This window comes from Protopterus annectens, chromosome 2.part2, assembly GCF_019279795.1.
Source record: "Protopterus annectens isolate FY-2018-M chromosome 2.part2, PAN1.0, whole genome shotgun sequence".
NCBI classification, from domain to species: Eukaryota; Metazoa; Chordata; order Ceratodontiformes; family Protopteridae; genus Protopterus; species Protopterus annectens.
In genome coordinates, this window is record NC_056730.1 from 525,123,793 (window position 1) to 525,143,909 (window position 20,117).

At 39.4% G+C, this 20,117-nt stretch overlaps 1 protein-coding gene across 1 annotated transcript in view; it reads right to left on the reverse strand.

The window, feature by feature from the left end:
- The window catches only part of LOC122795699 (retinol dehydrogenase 11-like), a 429,761-nt gene that overhangs the window by 64,983 nt on the left and 344,661 nt on the right, over positions 1-20,117 (reverse strand). The window contains exon 5 of the mRNA XM_044063998.1: positions 12,319-12,428. Coding sequence (XP_043919933.1) covers positions 12,319-12,428 — 110 coding nt within the window. The remainder of the gene's footprint in view (positions 1-12,318; positions 12,429-20,117) is intronic.

Below are 20,117 nucleotides of genomic sequence, written 5' to 3' on the forward strand. Positions count from 1 at the left end.
TGATAAGTATAGAATGGTCTTAAATTACTTCAGTACTTTACCCTAAAACAGCTATTGTCAGATCTACAACCACAGGATGTCTAGAAGGCTTACATGACTAAGTTTCCTAGACTGGATTTCCTCTTTACAAGGCTACTGTTAATTTAAGAACAATTAGAAAAATCATTTACTCTGAGATAGGGACCACTGCTTTCAATGGAGTAGAATTCTGGAGGACACGGGAAATACTATCACTGTCTGTGAAACTGCTGGACAGAATCCTTGGTGGATCAGTTACTCAGGTGATCTTAATCTACTTTGATTTTTTTTTCACTTTCTTATACCTTTAAAAAGCAGAGTAAACTTCCTTTGTAGTGAGTGGCCTGGAGATTTCTCAGTATTTAACAATTGCTTCTGGAGAATGTCACCATGCATGCCTTCCTGGGTTCAGTGCATGGTGATGGAAAAGAATAGTTTTATTCACTTAACTAATCAAATAACATACTTGTTGTGACAATCCTGCCCAGGAAGATGCTTTCCATACAGGAACTTATTAGCTTTCTAGGCATTCGGAGAACATTGAAAGTAAATTGATATATATTTTTTCATTTCTGGAATACTCTCAGACTAACTAATGATCTATCCATGGTGACAAACAATAACAGAGACAGTGTGTGTATTAAGCACCATTGTTTTGTAGGACCATCTGATGAGGGTATTTGCATCCATGACCGAGTCTGGTTTCTAGAAGACTGTTGAGAAAGCATGCTGAGAAAGGATAGAGAACCAAATGACTTTATGGGTAGTTAAGGTAACAACTTGCTTCAGTAGCTATTTAAAGTAATATACTACAGTTTTCATGTTAAATGATCATTAATGTGTGAACTACATACAAATATATAGATGAATTCCATAACTTCCAGTAATAAATATATCAATATATATATGCCAGCTACTATGTATAACTGGCACATTTCCAATACACTGAGTGAACATAAAAGACAGACTATGTCTGTAGAGTTCATTTTAGCGAAGACTTAAAATGCTACTTGCACAAAGTTTTATTTAATACTCTGCTTATTTTATTTTGTTAAGCAGGCATATTCAACTGGGAAAAACCTATTTATACCTGGAGAGAATAGCTTATGGAAAAACAAATCTTATACGAATGAAATTACAAAATAGCAGTGCATAAAAATGAATGGAGTTTCAAACAGAAGTGCATATACAGTGAATATAAAAAGTGTACACACCCCTGTTAAAATGACAGGTTTTCGTGATATAAAAAATGAGACCACAATAAATCATTTCAAAACTTTTCCGACCTTTAATGTGGCCTATAACCTGTACAATTCAATTGAAAAACAAACAAATCTGTTAAGGGAAAATATAAAAAATAAAAAACATACAATAAGATGTTTGCATAAGTGTACACACCCATAAACTAATACTTTTTGAAGCACCTTTGATTTAATTACAGCATTCAGTCTTCTTGGGTACACACCTGCCATCAATTAAAGAGACTGATTAACCCCAAATAAAGTTCAGCTGTCGTAGTAAGATTTTCCTGGTATTTACTCAGTTGCCTGCTACAGCAAAAGCCATGATTTGTAGAGAGCTTACAAAGCATCAAAGAGATCTCATTGTTGAAAGGTATCACTCAGAAGAATGGTACAAAAAAATTTCCACAGCATTGGATATACCCTGGAACACAGTGAAGACAGATTTCAAAAAGTGGAGAAAATATGGGACAGCAGTGACGTTGCAAAGAACTGGACGTCCCTCCCAAACTGATGAAAATACAAGATGAAAACTGATCAGGGAAGCTGCCAAGAGACCTACAGCAATACTGAAGGAGCTGCAGGAATTTCTGGCAAGTACTGGTTGTATACTACATGTGATAACAATCTCCCGTATTCTCCATATGTCTGGACTATGGAGTACAGTTGCAAGACAGAAGCCTTTTCTTACACAGAAAAACATCCAGGCCCTGCTAAAATTTGCAAAACAATACATCAAGTCTCCCAAAAGCATGTGGGAAAATGTGTTATGGTTTGATAAGACCAAGGATGAACTTTTTGGCCACAACTCCAAAAGGTACATTTGGTGCAAAAACAACACTTCTCATCACCAAACGTACACCATCCCCATGTTGAAGCATGGTGGTAGCTGTATCATGCTTTGGGGTTGCTTTTCTTCACTGGAACTGTTGCTTTAGTCAAGGTGGAGGGAATTATGAACAGTTCCAAATACCAGTCACTTTTGCCCCAAAACCTTCAGGCATCTGCTAGAAAGCTGAAGATGAAGAGGAATTTCACCTTTCAACACAACAATGACCCCAAGTATACATCCAAATCAACAAAAGAATGGCTTCACCAGAAGAAAATTAAAGTTTTAGAATGGCCCAGCCAGAGCCCAGACCTAAATCCAATAGAAAATCTGTGGGGTGACCTAAAGAGGGCTGTGCACAAGAGATGCCCTCACAATCTGACAGATTTGAAGCGCTTTTGGAAGGAAGAGTGGGCAAATAATGTCAAGTCAAGATGTGCCATGCTGACAGACTCCTACCCAAGAAGATAGAATGCTTTAATTAAATCAAAAGGTGCTTCAGCAAAGTATTAGTTTAGGGATGTGCACACTTATGCAACCAGCTTACTGTATGTTTTTTATTTTTTATATTTTCCCCTAACAGATTTGTTTTTCAATTGAATTGTACAGGTTATAGGTCACAGTAAAGGTGAGAAAAGTTTTGCAATGATTTATTGTGGTCTCATTTTTTATATCACAAAAACCTGGCATTTTAACAGGGGTGTGTACACTTTTTATATCCACTGTACATATCCATATGTGCCATTGGTTATCCATACAAAAACTATGATGTGAGTGTACAAACATGGACTACTGTAGGTATTATACAAAGAAGCAGAAAAAAATAATATAACAAAGTATTAGTAAATTGTGTATAGTACAATTAAGTATCACATTTCATATTTAGAGTATTATGAGTGAGTCTCCAGTCATGTTAAAGTTGTTATGTGTAAAAAAATGGATGTCCAGAAATTCACTTTTGAGACTAGATTGAAGGAAAGTTAGATAGGTGAATTTTAACATCTATTTCAAGAACATATATATATATATACTTGCTTAAGATCAGACAGACCCAATCATAACTATATGTAGTATATTGAGCTTTAGCAGCACCATGTACTGTCAGTTACTGAGTGAGAAAATGAGAGAAAGAAAAAAGTCAAAAAGCCCGAAGTGTTTTGCAGCTTTGACAGCTATAAACACTTAGTGCTGTCACACAAGTCCTTGTGGTACACAGAACTTTAGCTGCACCAAAATACCAAGATACACAGTGAATTAATCGGCAGCATGCTGAAATGCTGACACATAAATCGTTGATAACAAATTGATGAACCACAGAACATTGCTCCACAAAGCATAAAAAAAATCTAAACCACTAAAGTAACAAAACCACCATTTTTGTGTACCTCCCATCCCCCACACCCCCAGCTAATTATATATACTAACTCTGAAATTGCACTTTAGTGGGGAAAAGGGCAGATTCTCCAATCCCCACTGTACAGCAATCTCAATGTGAGAAAGCCGGTAAGGTTTGACAAGCTGATTTTCATTAGCTACACCCGCTTTCTCACACTTTAATGAAGGGACTACTCGATAAAAAGGTATGCATTCATCTATTGAGAGAGACAGAGAGAGAGAAAAAAAACTGTAGCACCATAAACTGTTTTACAGCTCTGAAAGCTGTAGCATACTTAAGGCTGCCTCACAGACAGCAGTCAGAAGAGAAGTATATGAGTGAACCTCTAATTTAAAACTTGCAATATATTCCACACTGCTATACATAAAAAAGAAGGGTGGCAACATTAATATTACATATTTTAAAGCTGTTTCAGCTTACCAAATGATACTCTGTGGTATCTTCTCTTTATGTCTAATACAAGACTAGTACATAACAAACCTGAAAGGTGCTTAAACTTTATTAAGCACCTTTCTTATGTCAGATAGGTGCTTAACAAAGTTATCTTTTTCACAGTTTTAGAGTGCATATTGCAGTGCTCTATGCACTACATAAGTCTTATTAGGCTGATGTTATAGATGCTATATATATATATATATATATATATATATATATATATATATATATATATTATGTGAGATGCTATTCCTGACAAGGATACAAGAGTTTCACTGAATAAGAAATTATTATAGCAGTAAACTTATTATAATTTAGAGTTGGGAGGAGTGTGAAGGAGGTGCACAGCTGCAGTAAATGTATGAGGGAGGGGGACTGAACTATACTGATTGCATTTTATAAGGGGCTATTTGATTGATAAGCTAAATGATGTCAATTAAGTTAATTATTTTTACAGATAATCTGCAAGTGCCCTTCTAAAGGCTGATCAGATCTGTGTTTGGTACAGTAGTCATGGTAGGTCATTCCAAATAGCTGGTATACAAATTGAAGAAAGGGTCACACTCAAATCTTGCCAGGTTTGGTTAATCTGTTTGTGTTGCAATTAGATTGTAAGGGTTGCTATGCATCACTTAACAGCAAGAATATAAAACTACTGCTGGGGAGAAACATGAGCAAGGCAAGTTTTCTTCCTTTACTGTTTGTAATTCCAGGTCCATGATGTTCATAGGTTCATAGGTTCATACTAGGCTATCTGCCCTAGGGCATTTATAAGCCTAGCCAGAATGTGTTTGGCTTTCGCCACCCATTTTAAATTTATTTTGCTATGCCCTTTTTCGAGGTTAGTATACTGTGCCTCTGTCTAACAGTGACACAGAAGTGATACCCGGGGTAAACCTACGATCTCCCATCCACTCATCAAGATTCCTCTTGAAGAGAGTCAATGAGGGACTCTGCCTAACCTGGACTGGGATTTTATTCCAGAGTGAAGGGAGCCTCTGGGTTATGAATCTGTCCCTCCAGCATGTCCTATTTATTTCAGTGCTGAGGTTCAAGTCTCTCGAGCGCGTAGCTCGATGGGATTTGGATTTTCTGAGGTGCAGCATGTCCATTAATTCCGGGTTGGACATGACTTTATACGTCAGGCACAGATCGCCTGTGAACAGGCGGTATGCCACTGAGTAGAGCTGGAGTTTCTTTAACCGGGCAGCATATGGCATCTGTATGAGCCCTTTGATCTTCTTGGTGAGGTACTTTTGGGGCCTTTCCAGTTGCTGCAGGTGTCTGGTAAGGTACATCCCAAAAGGGGCATTGTACTCAATTATGGGCCTGATGAGGGATGAGTAAAGAGGCACGATGACCTCCCCTGATCTAGATGTGAATCCCTTCATGATTAGGTGGGCTATATAAAATGTTTTTCTAACCACTTTGGCCACGTGGTTGTCAAATGAGAGATTGCTATCAGCTTGGGTCCCCAGGTCCCTAATTACTTCTTCTGTACTTAATGGATTACCACCTATGTGGTAATTTGTGGGCGCTTTGCCAAAGGGGATGACTATACACTTTTTGGCATTTAGCTTGAGGCCATGGCTCTGGCACCAGTTGTCTGTTTCTATGAGGCCCTTTTGGAGGATGCTTGTGTCGGCTGGCGAGTCGATTATGGCGCCCAGTTTGCAGTCATCTGTGAACTTGGTCAGCCACAATCCTTCCGTGTTTGCCTGTACCGCCGAGAAATATATACCGAACAAGAGAGGTCCCAGGACTGAGCCTTGTGGGACACCACTTGTAACTGGTTTGGAGTCTGACATGACTCCAGCAATTCTAACCATGTGGGTTCTGTCCATGAGCCAGTTTGCAATCCATCTAGTGACACAGGGGTTTATATTTAAGCTGGTGAGCTTATCTATAATGCCCGAGTGGGGTATTGTATCGAAGGCTTTTGCGAGGTCCAGGTAGGCTGTGTGGACCACCTTCCCCTCGTCAATGGCCTTGGTGACTGTTTCAAAGAAATCAACCAGGTTTAAGAGGCAGGATCTGCCCTTAACAAAGCCGAACTGGGTAGGATCCAGTGTCTGTAGGTCCCCAATATCTTTATTTATGAGGTAAACAACAGATACTAGCACTTGCTGACCAACCAATAAATCCAAAAAAAGTGCTCAGGCTCGCTGGTAGTAAACGGAGGAATTTATTAACACCAAAATCCACAAAATAAAGTGCTCAAATGATAGAGCCGTACAAAATGTAACATGAACGCTCTTCTAAATCCACCAAATGCTGCGTTTTCGTCAGTATGACTTCATCAGACACTCTACCTTCATGATACACTTGTTTAAATACTAAACAATTTAATTAAGCACATTTCACTGGTTCTCCAAACCATATCAATTAATTCAAACACACCAATCAAGTTCCTACATTCATTAATATTAATTTCCCTCATTAAATATGCTTTATTCCACTAAATAAAAACTCTTTGTATATTTAAAATCTGTTAAAATATGTATTTAAAAATGCAACTTTGAATGTTTATATAAATACTATTAAAAACTTTTTACATATAAATATAATTACACATAATAATTAAATATAAACAATGCATATTATAAAATCCTCAGATAGTTATTTTCATGAATTTTGTGATATGGTTTGGAGAACCAGTGAAATGTGCTTAATTAAATTGTTTAGTATTTAAACAAGTGTATCATGAAGGTAGAGTGTCTGATGAAGTCATACTGACGAAAACGCAGCATTTGGTGGATTTAGAAGAGCGTTCATGTTACATTTTGTACGGCTCTATCATTTGAGCACTTTATTTTGTGGATTTTGGTGTTAATAAATTCCTCCGTTTACTACCAGCGAGCCTGAGCACTTTTTTTGGATTTATTTATTTATGAGGTCCATGATGATCCTTTCCATAGCTTTGCAGACCAAGCTAGTCAGGCTTATGGGGCGATAGTTTCCAGGATCCATTGAGGCACCACCTTTATGGAGAGGGACCACTGTTGCTGTACGCCACTCTTTGGGCACATATCCTGTAGTAAGGCTGAGATTGAACAGTAGTTTTATGTTTGGGTTTAGCTTTTCTTGGAGTTCATGTAGGACGCAGCCCGGGACACCGTCTGGTCCCATTGATGCTGTGTTTTTTGCTTTGGAGAGGGCGGCTCTTACCTGAGCATCTGAGATGTCAGGGGGGCAGCACTCTGCTGGGATAGATATTTGCCCTTTTGGTGGGGAGGGGGGGGGAGAAGTTTGCGCTGAACCTGTCAGCTAGGATGTTGGCAATGTCTGTTGGTTCAGTATATTTTTTGTCATTTTGGACTAATTCTGAGCATATCTGGGAATTCCCACCCAGGTTCCTAACATAACTAAAGAAAGCCTTGTGATTATCCTTAGTGTCCTGTGCAATTTTTCTCTCGAAGCTGGCCTTAGACAATTTTATGAGTGCCCGTAGTTTTTTGCTAATACTGATCAGTGATGCCTTCCCTTTTTGGGATTTTGCTCTATCATTTAGTAGCTTCCTCCTTCTATTGTATAGTTTGTTTATGGCTAGGGTCCACCAGACAGGATGTCTGCCTTTGGAGGATTGGGTCTTGGTTTTATTTGGGATCGATGATCCATGCATTCCTGAAGGTGTTCATAGAATGCGTTTATAAAGGATTCTGCTTGGTCTGGGCGTATTTTCCACAGGCCGGGGCTTTGAAGGATTCCACCTCAGTTTTGAGGAGTGTGAAATTTGCTTTAGAGAAGTTTTTCACTGTGGTTTTCTGGGCAGGGGGTGGGGTCGTGATGTGAATATCCAGTGAGATTAGTTTATGGTCTGATCTTACCAGTGAGGGATACACTTCTGGTCTGGAGCATAGAGTCCCCATGTTGGTGATGATCAGGTCCAGTATGTTTTCCCCTCTTCTGGGAGTGGTAACAAGTTGTTCCATAGCATTTGAGTTTATAAATTCTAGGAACCTTTGGGCTAGGGTGTTGGAGCTAGAGTAATGCTCCCAGTCTATGTTTGGGTAGTTGAAGTCGCCCAATATAATGGTGTTTGGAGAGACCTTCACATTTTCCAGTGTTCTCAGGAAGGCCGAGTGGGGTTCCTGGGTTTGGGAGGGTGGTCTGTAGCAGGCTATAAACTGGAAGGCAGTTTTACCCACTGTTAGTTGCACATGGATAGTCTCTGATGCTTCGTGCTTTGCCACCAACTTGGAGGTGTGGGTATCTTTGATGAATATCGATACTCCCCCTCCTTTTGTGGTTTGGTCCAAGTTTTGGGGCTGAAAAACATGGTATGAGGTATAACCTGGTAGTGCTGGGGTGCTCTCGGGAGCCCTGAACCAGGTTTCTGTTACTGCACAGATATCGATGTTCTCCATGCTAAGGAGAGTTTCGAGTGCGTGCATCTTGAGGTTTAGACTTCTGGCATTGAGTAGCATTACTCTTAGTTTCTTATCCCTTGTGATACCTATGGAGGTGGGTTTGTCTTTTGAGCCTTGCCTAAAAAAGGCACTATGGGGGTAGCAAGAGCCTTTGCCAATATCCGAAAGCCCAGGGGTGACAGGTGCAAGCCGTCCCTAGCAAAGCATCGTGACTTGTCGAGCATATCATCCCAAGCTGGCAGGCATTGGATCCCCTTTGAATGACACCAGTACTTTAGCCAATTGTTGAAATTGATCATCTTGTCTTCATATTGTGGCATCATTCTTGGTGAGGGTAAGATGCTACTCAAGGTCAGGGTCATACCGGCCTGGGCTACATGCTCAGAGAGCTCCTTTATGTCTCTTTTCATGTAGTCCAGGGAGGTACGTCTCAGGTCATTCACACCAGCATGGACAATGACTGAGTCATATTTGTACTTGCCTTGGAGTGACCTGAGTGCTTGTGTTATGTGGCGGATCCTAGCACCCGACAGGCTGCTCACCGTGACCCTCTCCTTGTTCAGCCTGGTGAGCGGGACGTCAGTGTGCCTGACGATAGAGTCACCTATTACAAGTGTATCAGTTGTGTTGTTTAGTCTTAAGGGCAGTGACTGTTTGGCACACTGGCTTTGTGATATATGTGTTGCACGTATTTACACCGTAAAGCCATGTATTCTGTAGTTTTTTATCTCTAAGAATTCTCACACAAATGGGGCCCACACTTTACATCACGTAAATAAGGGTCTCTTAGTGTGGTGGTTATGCTAATGTGGTAATTCTGTTACTGTCTCTTTATCACTGCCAAAATGCAATGCAGTATCTACACTGGCTAGCACTAGCGTTGCTTGTAATGGTGATGCACATAACCACTATGCCTGAGCACACAGCCTGTGCAGACCTGGAGTGCTGAGGCTGAGCTACAGATGTTTAACAGCATCCAGCTGTAGTGCTACATTGTACATCACGTGATGCTTGAATGTGTGTCTATACATAAGCAACTATCATTTTAAGTCTCTGGTGAACCAGAGTGAGTGGACATGGCTTCCTCTGGTGTTGTGAACTGCAGGGCTCTAGTACAGCATTTTATTTTTTTATTTTTATTTGCTCTTTGTTGATTGGGTTAGTCTCACTAGGCCAGTGTCCTCTTTCAGGGAGACCAGAGGTGGTATTCATACTGACTATGGAAAATTTGTTCAGGGCATCGGATAACTTGCCCTACTCTTTTTTCAATAAGTGCTATGGGATCTTTTATATCTACATGAGCTACCACCCACTCAGGAAGATGGAACCTTGATTTAATGTCTCATCTAAAGGACAGCACACTCATAGGTGCAGCATTTTCCTTAAGCTGTACTGCAGTGTCAGTTTTGGGAAATTAATCCAAGTATATGGCATGGACATAGAACCCACAGTCTTCAGATCTTCCAGCACCAAAGGCAAGTGTGCTAACAGCTGAACCACTGACATTAGCATGTCGGATATGCCAGGCTGAGCAAGCTAGGCAAGCAGGGACATAGGGGAGTACAGTGGCAGTATGATGGCCCCTTGTGTAAGATGGATGCCTGGCATGAGCTTGCCAGGATGGTCAGTGATGTTATTGGCATCACCCATTTTGGTGAGCAGTGCCAGCATCCATACAGCAACTTGTGACAGTGCCACCTTGGTCTGCTTCAACAGTGAGAGACATGGTAAGAGACAGAGAGAAAGATGGACATGTACTATAAGCATGTTTTCTCTTCCTATTATATTACCTGTACATGTGTACTGAGATGTGTATACTTTGTTTTACAGAGATAGACGTGTGACAGCTCAGCATGATGGAATATTGAAGAAGGCAGAAGTGACATTCCTGGCAGGAGGGTGTGTATACCACAATTGCTGGTCTACTATTAAACTGTACTTGTATGCATAACACATGTGTGTGTACTAATGTGCTCTCTTTATACTACTATTCTATAGTCCCTGTTTGGTATTGGTGGTGGAGTGGTGGCAGTTACCTTAGCCTGCATCATGTGATGTCTCTGCTGCTGGGTCACCAGTTGTCGCTTCGCAGCAGGTGAGCAGAGGTTATGTTGCTGAAGATGACCTGAGGCATCACTAGTGGCCTCCTTGACCACTTCTTAGGAAGACACAGGCTCCTTATCTGACAGTGGCCTAGTGAGGTTTCCCATCATCTAGCAGCAGCATCTGCTGAGGCTGATGTTTATCAAGGCATAACAGCAACTGGATGCCTGTCTTGGCAACATGGACTGCCTGATGACATGTCTTGTTAGGTCATATGACTAGCAGACCCCAACCATCAGGCCACCAGACCCAGGCTGCCCATGGCACCAGTCCTGGAGGTCACTGATGGCAGGGTGTGTTGTCGATGGGTTAGCCTGGCTTTTCTACATGGGCCCTGTCCTTTCCCCATCCAGATATTATTCTCCCTTATGTGTCTTTCCCCATGAGTTTTTTCGTTATCCAGTCCTCCCCATCACAAGCTGCCCATGCTCTATGTCCATTCACTGTCATCCCCACCTTTTCTGTGTATAATGATTCCAACTGTCCATATCTAAATTTTATGTTTGTCTGCCCTTCTACTTTCTTCTTTACCTCTAACCCATCCACATATATACTGCAAATGGGTCTCTCAAAAAAATATATAAATAAATAATAATAATAATAAATGAACGAATAAATAAATAAAAATTGTCCCCCCACTTGTAATCTATTATGGTTATCTCCTTGTGTGTATTCCTGTGCTTGCTATTCTCTCCTTAACTATCTCCCCTATTGCCTCCCCATTTACAGGATGAATGAGGTTAGCATTTTGCTGTGCAGACTCTCATTGGGCTATCTGGATGACCACTACTTGTTGCTATGGGGTCTATATTAGAACACCAAACATTTGAAATATCGGGTGGTCTAATATCAAACCCTAGCAATCGAAAAAAAAAAAAATCGAACATTCGGAACAGTTAATTTTTTCCTAGGGAAAAAATTCACTGTTCCAAAACACATACACACAACACAAGCACACCAAACAAACATCAATCCACACACATACACCTAAACTCTAACACCTAACCACACACTAAACTATACAAACACCACTAACTATCCACTTACCTTAACCAAACCCTAACCCTAAGGTCCGTCACTATCGCACAGTCACCTCACCTGTGCCCTAACCCTAACTCACCTAACCCACCCTAACCCACAAATCCACACAATCGTACACTTACTTGACCCGCTCCCTAACCCCAACTCACCTAACCCGCCCTAACCCACACGTCCACACAATCGCACACTTACCTGAACCCGACCCGTAACTTTCCACCAGAGTGCTGAAAATACCGAAGCAACAGAAACGGACAACCAAATTCTTTCCCTAGGAAAGAATTCGGTTTCCTGTTCAGTGTTCGCTGAAAACGGGTCAATATTAGAACACCCGACATTTCAAATGTTAGGTATTCTAATATATACCCTTGTTATGTTGTGCTTCATTGCACATTTGAGCATGCATGGGCTCTGTTGCACTGTCCTGCTTTGGTGGTGATGCTCAGTACTTTGCTCATATGCCCTTCTGTAGAGCTTCTTACCCACTGGGTATGCCTTGCACTGCTCTTCCCCTTAATATGGCAACTCTGTTTTTACTATGCAAGCCTTTGCTTGGTAAGTTAGCATTAAGCAAGTCATACTACATATATGGTTAGCTCTAGGCCACATCTTACTGCAGGCCACATGTCATTTAGCACTGCACAGACATGCAGCACTTGTCTACGAATCCAGGTGTTTGTGTTCCCACCACAGAGTGAATTATTGAGAGGAGTCAAGAAGACAGAAACATTGAAAGAGGAATAAGAGTTTTTCCAGTGCTAATTACAGAGTTTTGATAACTGAATACAGTAGCATATAGCTTTTTTAGTAAAGGTGCATTATATATGAGAGTTTGTTCAAGAATGGTTCCTTTAAATTCAGCTTTGGGATTGCTAGTTTGTGACTCACCTTGAAGAAAAATAATCCTAAAAGTTGGAAGATGACCCGAAACACAATGTTGTAGTTTCTCATAACATCAGTCATCACTATGCCAGGATGTGCACAGTTTACTGTAACATCTGCAATACAAAGGCAAGGTTTGCTGTTATTACCTTATTTTAAGTTTCTAGCCACTGTACCCATGACTGTACCAATGATAAATAATTCCTGGTTTTCCTGTCTTGCTTTCCATATTGTACTTGAAATAAATGCTTAGTTCATCTCATACCTGAGAAAGGAAAATGTTAACATGAATAAAAATATCCACAGCAAAGATGTCATCAAGAATCATAATCAGAACATATGAGAAGACAATAAGTTTAACACAGCAAAATTATTTACCAAAAACAAAATATGGAAGAGCTATGTTCTGTTAATCCACATGAAGCTTGCTCTATAGAAGTGATAGTATATACTTATGGGTGATGATTAACAGAGAAAGATTATCTGTGAGTGTGTAATGTGTGTTACTACATATGAAACAATACTTACTATTGTTAATGGTGACACATTGGTAACCACTTGAAATGTCGGAACCCAGTGGAATGAATCCCGAAACACAGACACTGAATGGCCGAAAGATCAGACTTGTATATACCAAGTTCGAGATGCCCTTTCTTGGAATATTCCCTTTTCTCTGATGTATTGCTATCTCAGAGTTATGTATATAAGGTTATGGAGAACAGCGATTTGTGAGATTGGCTTTTCTTCTGAGTTTTCTGTCTATTTTGGCTTGTCGGCACTTGGCATTTCAAGTGCCGACATTTTAAATATGGAGCATAATACATCAGATACAGGCTGTACCAAAACCTCTGGAATGCAAATTTAGTGGAACAGGTACAGCTATGATGACTTTGTTTTATTTAAAGGCACTTTACATTCCATAAAACATCTTCTACTTGGAAGCAACAATCCCTGAAAACTGGTCCTTTAGCTAGGGACACGGGAACCTATGTAGACAATGAAATGTTCTTTGATCACCTCATATTCACTATTGTAAAAAAAAGTCCTTTTTTATTGTACAACTTATTACTAAGGGTATGGCCTTGAGGTCCAGGAATTCGATCATTCCACTGTAATGTATACTTATCAGGTTGTTCACTGAGTATAATGCCCTCCTTTGGTATGTACCTGTCCAAACATTTGACACAACCTGAACAACCACAATACTTTCTTACTAACAAAATCAAAGGCCTAAATTATAAAAGCAATGTGAACCATCTTATAGCCTTGTCCCTCTTCTTAGTGTCATACATGCTACTTAGAGGTGATCTCTGCCTTGCTTACAGAGCCTCAGCAGACTCTAACCTGTCAGACCTACTGCTCATTTGCAAGTCCAATGGGGGCACTATTCAAATATAATCTAGACAAATGGATGGGTAATCACAAATTCACCCTTGGTTTAGCACCCTTGCCAGTCTTGTAAAAGGGCATGTAAATCATCTGCTTGTCTCTGGGTTATTTGTGCTTAAAATATAAGGTCTACAAACTTCATGGGAATGTATGGCTATTAAGCACGTATGAACCTATGAATGTTCGACCTATGATCAGCCAAACCAGATCTCACACTACTAATTTAATGCCAGGAACACCAGGCTTAGAAAATTTTGTATGAATTGCTTAATTTTGAGAATAGTGGTACAGCCTGTATTCTTCTTTTGCTGAATCAGTGACTTGCATTTAAAATGGATTACTGGTTTCATTCTGGTGGCAAACGAAGACAATCCAGGTTAGTTTTGGGCACTGTTTGCTACTGAGGCAGAAATTAAATGTTGTGCTGTTGGTTGGTGTGGTCTGTTACTCTACCTTGCTGTAATTATTTGCTATCTATAAGGTATTTTAGCAACAAGGCTCTCATTTTCTACAAGAAGTTACATGCTGACCTAAACACACTGTTTGTGACCAGTTAAAATTAGGCCTGACTTTATAATTTGAAGCTAGGAGCACCAGGCTAAGTGATGTTTGCTTGAATTGTTTAATTTTGAGTACACAGATACAGCCTGCACTGTTTTATTGCTGAATTAGTGACTTGCTTTTAAATTAGATCACTGGTTTCCTTCTGGTGACAGATGAAGAGAATCCAGGCTGGTTTGGGGAGTTGCTTACTGCTGATGTAGAAATTAAGTGCATTGCTATTGGTTGGTGTGCCCTGTTGAGCTCTTTCTAGGGGCAGCTGTTTGCTAGCAACAGTGCTGGGGGAGTTGCAACGAGAAGCTACATGCCCAACTAAATGCCCCATTTGTGACTATTTAAAACTGGATGTGACTCTACTAATTTGCAGCCAGGAACACCAGGTTATGATTTACTTTTGTATTTTATTACTGGTTTCCTTCAAGTATCAGGAGAAGAGAATCCAGGCTAATCACATGCTTTGTTTGTTACTGATGTAGAAATTAAGTGTATTGCTATTGGCTGCTGTGCTATGTTGAGCTCTTTCTTCATGTAACAATTTGCTAATCTGTGTTTTATTGTTACAAGCCTCTTATTTGCTGTAAGAGGGTACATGCTGAATTAAACACTCCACTTTTGACCAACAAAAAACGGATCTGACTCTAATAATTTGAATCCAGTAACACCAGGCTAAATGACTTTTGTTTGAATCACTTGATTTTGAATATTTTGATATAATCTGTACTGTTTTATTGCTGAATTAGTGACTTGCTTTCAAATGAAATGTCTTAGTTCCTTCTGATGGCAGGAGAAGCGAAGCCATGCTAGTTTATGGGGCATTGCTTGTTACTGAGGCAGAAATGAAGTCTATTACTATTGGTTGGTGTGACTTTTTAACTCTTTCTTGCTGTGAAAGATTGCTTTTTTCTATAAAGAAGACATTTTAGCATGATGCAGAGTGTAGTGCACACGTGTTTCACCATACACTGTAAAGAAGCAGGTATTTTGATCCATAACTTTCTCTGTACTACATGCCTCCTCCAAATCCTTTGAGTACTACAGCTAGTGTTAACCAGAGGCAAAAGAACTACTCACATTTGTGCAATGAGCCATGCTTAGCACTTCTAGTTCCCCAAATTGTCTCTAGCCTCCCACTGTGCTTTACCGTATCCCAAAAAGATGACCACTGCTATTCATTGTCCAAAGCAGCATGTATTTGCTATATGTAACTTGTAGTATTCTGTTGCCTAACCACACTACACTGTCCATTGGCACAGTGGTAAGCTTTTCACTCAGTCCAGACAGTTAGGCAGTGTACCTCTAGCATCAACTTCAATTACACTTTTTACTTCACAAGTAAATCTGTGTAATATCAAGTAAAGTCTCCAAATCTCTGGACTAAAATGGAAGGTCAGCCTGCTTCTCCTCTTTCTGTTGCCAGCCTCATAACATTTGGTATCCTCAGGCAGTGTAGCAACTGCCTAATTCTCATAGATATAATTATTTATAGTACAAGACATTCTATTGTGTGGGAGACGCAAATATTTAACTAACTTGAAGGACTCGCTCTCACAAAAAAAAAAAAAAAAACATAGAAAAACAGACTGTGAGTAACATATATGTTCACAGCACTCTACACAAGCCCACACTAAAATGTCTTATGCTGAGTGTGTAAAACCATCCTTACTACATCTACCATCATATCACCTTCTGGCACACATACAACAAAGAATCACCAAAACTTAAACAATGACAAAGTTAGGACAACAGACCACTCGACAAATAAAAATATTTTGGTAATTAGTGACATTCACTAGGCTGTAGCAGAACAGGGTAACAGTGAATTGTCTTTCTGGATAGAATCTCTGGTATCTCTAAGCCCCTTAAGGTCCTTTCACCTAACAAATATGACTACAACAAGAGTGAACAACTTGGTGCGCAAACTCTGAAGGATATGCAGATACCCATATCAGAACTCTCTTTTCAAGTCACAAATGCATGCAGGACTCTGGTCTTGAGTGTAATGATTCCTTCTCCAAGCATGACACCTAAGTAAAAAGAAAAAAAATAATTGGCTTCAACAATTGGCTAAATAGTTGGTGTCATTTCAAGGGGATCCATTATGTGTCACCATGGGCCGAGATGCTTAACAGTCCTATTTGCTTTGCCAAGGATAACCTGCATCTCTCACTCCAAGGCTTCTGAATGCTGGCTAAAGTCTTTACTGCCCCATAGTGCCTTTTAGAGTCCAGTTAATGGACATCCCAATATAATCATCATATTAAATGCAAAACAGGATCACATTAAGATGACTCTGTTCAGTTCCACTGGTTTCAACAACAAAATGCCCAACCTTTAGGCTACCTGCATTTGGAATACATCCAGGCCTTTGTAATTACTGCAACTTGATTTAAATGTTCACGAAGCACTCCCTGCATAGGTTTTGCAGGTGTTGCACCTACCATGCTTTCAGACTTGATGGTAACTGTGATGGCATCTCCATATTTTTAAAGGATCATATCACCTCAAGACAGATTCTGAGAGATCCACAAACAAAACTCATTGAGGCTCCATATCACACTAAACAGGACCAACTACCAGTTCATAGCCTGTTACAAGACACCCTCTATGTCCCCTGACAATCACATAAGGTTCCTAAATGTACTTGATGAGCTCCCTATAAACAAGAATACCATTATTTTGTGACTCATCAACAAACTGGGCCACCAGTATATTTCAAATGTAGTATATGCTCATGTTCCTAGATTAAGTAACCAAACCTTCCTTGAACCAGATTGTTAACAAACCCACTAGAGAACATAATATTCTTAACCTAGTCCCTATGAATATGACTTCATGTACTATCCTCCTTTGGTATCTCCTTTCCTAGTTAAGTCAGATCATAAACCTGTGATCTTCACCTTTAAACCCTCAACCTGCTGATACCAGTGGGTCTATAGCATATAACTGAACATTCAACTCTGCGAACCTCCATTCATCAAACCGAAAACAGCGAACATGAATGTCAGCAAATTTCTAAAATAGGGAATGGCATAACTCGGCCCGGCAAATTTCCTGATGTTGGCCAATTAATGCCATTCCTTATTTTAGAAATTCGCTGAAGTTCATGTTACTAAAGTGCACGTTTGTTGTTTTTGGTTCGATGAATGAAGGTTTGCAGAGTTGAAGGTTTGATTATATGAAATAGACATGATACCAATATATTGAAATTCGAGGATTTCAAATGTACTAACCTCATCAAACGCTACAACAAAGTTTCAAAACTGACATAAAGCAGTATCACCTCAGACACTACCCCAGCAAATAGCTTCACAAAGGAATTCTATGCCCGCATAGATACAACCTGATTTAAATATAATAGAAAATGTAAAATCAAACTACCCAGGTGGTCCGCCAACATACAATAAAAAACTCCTTAAAGTATACAGCAAATTAAGACTCTCAAATAAAAGGATAACACCAGAAAATTTATTAAAAACCTGAAAAATATTATAAGGTATAGTAAGGCAGCCCATGTTAGCATCTGAAGTGAAGGACAATAGCAAATCCTTATTTAGCTGTATTAGGAAATTTAAAAATAACAACCAACATTACTCTGAACTTATTCATAATACCATTAACTACTCTACCTCAGTAGACACTGCCAACATACTAACAAACAAATTCAGTGCAAACTTTACCCCACAAACGAGTATCTAAAAGCCCACTTATCATGAAGCTCTAATCATCACTGAAGAGCATGTACTAAAAGTGCTCACTGAGATTAAAAATACTTCCTCTATGTGACCTGATCCTCCATGCAACCTGATACTAGACCTGGCTATCTAATAAAAAGTACCAAACAACCCCTGGCAGAGCTTCTACTTAAACTGTTTAACCTGACTTTGATCACTGACTTTGTCTCTGAGGTCTGGGGTACAGTAGTAGCGATGCCACTCGAAAAGGGTGGCTCCATGACTGCTCCAAGGAATTATGGACCCATTAGCATGATGCGTCTTATTTGCAAAGCCATGGAACATACTATAAATGACCATATAAATTATGAAATTAAAAATAATATTAGGTCAGACCCAGAGCAATTTGGCTTTGTTGAAGGTATATCCTGTCTAATGAATCTGGTCAACTTCTTTGAAAGAGTAACACTGGCTGCTGACAGTGGTCATGCTGTCCACACTGTATACCTTGACTTGGCCACAGTAGCTACCACCACCCCCCCATGCTAACATAATTAGTAAGCTTAATTAATTACAAATAGATCCCTTTGCAGTAAAAGGGACAGCAAACTGGCTAAGTATAGAGCCCGTACAGTGCGGGTAGCAGATGCCTCATCAGACAGTGTGAAAATGATCAGTGGTGTCCCACATGGCTTAGTGCTGGGAAATTTTTTGCTCAGTGTTTACTTCTTTGATCTCCAGATCACAAACCAAGATGTCTGGCTGACCAAGGTTGTGGACTTTAAACTGAGAGTCATTGTCAAGTCCCCCTCTGATGCCCAGTCCCATTAATAAGAACTTATAAATACCTGGTGCAGCATAAATTGACTTACATTAAAGCAAAAAAATGTAAACAGTAACAGATGGTAAACAAAACTTCTCACTAGCATACAATACAGACAATACCATACTCCAAAATGAGAATGTCGTTAGAGATCTTAGAACATTGGTTGATAATTCCCTCTCATTTGAATATCATGTAAATACAGTAGTTAGAAAGTCCTTCTACTTGGCACAGCTGATCGCCAAGGGCATATCTTCCACAGACAAGACAGGTCACTGTTCACCTATATTCAGCATTGATTAGGCCAGTTATTGAATAATGTCCCTTTTGAGTTGTACCTCACTAGCAATATAAAACAATTGGAAAGATCCCAGAAGTTCCTAACTGAGAAAATCACTGGCATAACCCCCTATGTTGTTTTTAAACAAGAACTCTCTACTGAATTACCACTTATAGAAAGGGCAAGAGTGATTTATATAAACGAATACAAACAATACTGACATAGTTCAGTTGCAAACATTATTCATCACTTATAATCTTCTGTACAGTCACTGTCAGTCAAACATTACACAGCTCATTTAATTCCTGTCTTCCCTTAAATCTCATTCCTCCTCCAAAACATTATTCTCTATGCATTGTTCCCACAATTCCCATTTTTTATGTAATTTGCTCCTATCCTTGTTTAAAGATCCAACTTCTTGTTCTTTTATCTCTGTTACTACAGTTGCTGCTTCTAGTATGGTTGGTTTAGACTTTCATTTCCATTTCCTAACAATTGTTTTTTTTGGCAGCCAGCAGAAGTAAACTCAGCAAGGAATTACTATGTCTAGATAATTCCAATTCTGTAACACAGCCCAAAAAAGTAATTTACTTAGTTACATCAATTTGCTCACCCAGTATTTTTGACAGAGTAGTTTGCAGAGAATTTTTAGTCTGCCAACTCATTACAGTGCCCAAAAATATTTCTTCCTCAATACACCTCCACATTTGCAATCTACCCAAGGAAAAATTATTTGGAGTCTGCTAGGGGTATAAAAATATCTCTACAAACACTTTCAAGCACAGATCCTACATCTTCTAGATTTTGATGCATATTTGGGGGCCATATATATATATATATATATATATATATATATATATATATATATATATATATATATATATATAACCTCCCATTGTTTCTTTGTGCACTGCTTATTCAGTTTCTCTTCCCAATCCTTCCTAATCTCTTCTGATTGTTTCCTATAGTTATCATGTAATATTTTTATCTCCTACTAATTATCCTTTTTTTTAACAAAAGCCTCTGTTCTATATTCTAATAAAAACTCTACCAGTGCTACTTTTTTCACTTATGATCCCAT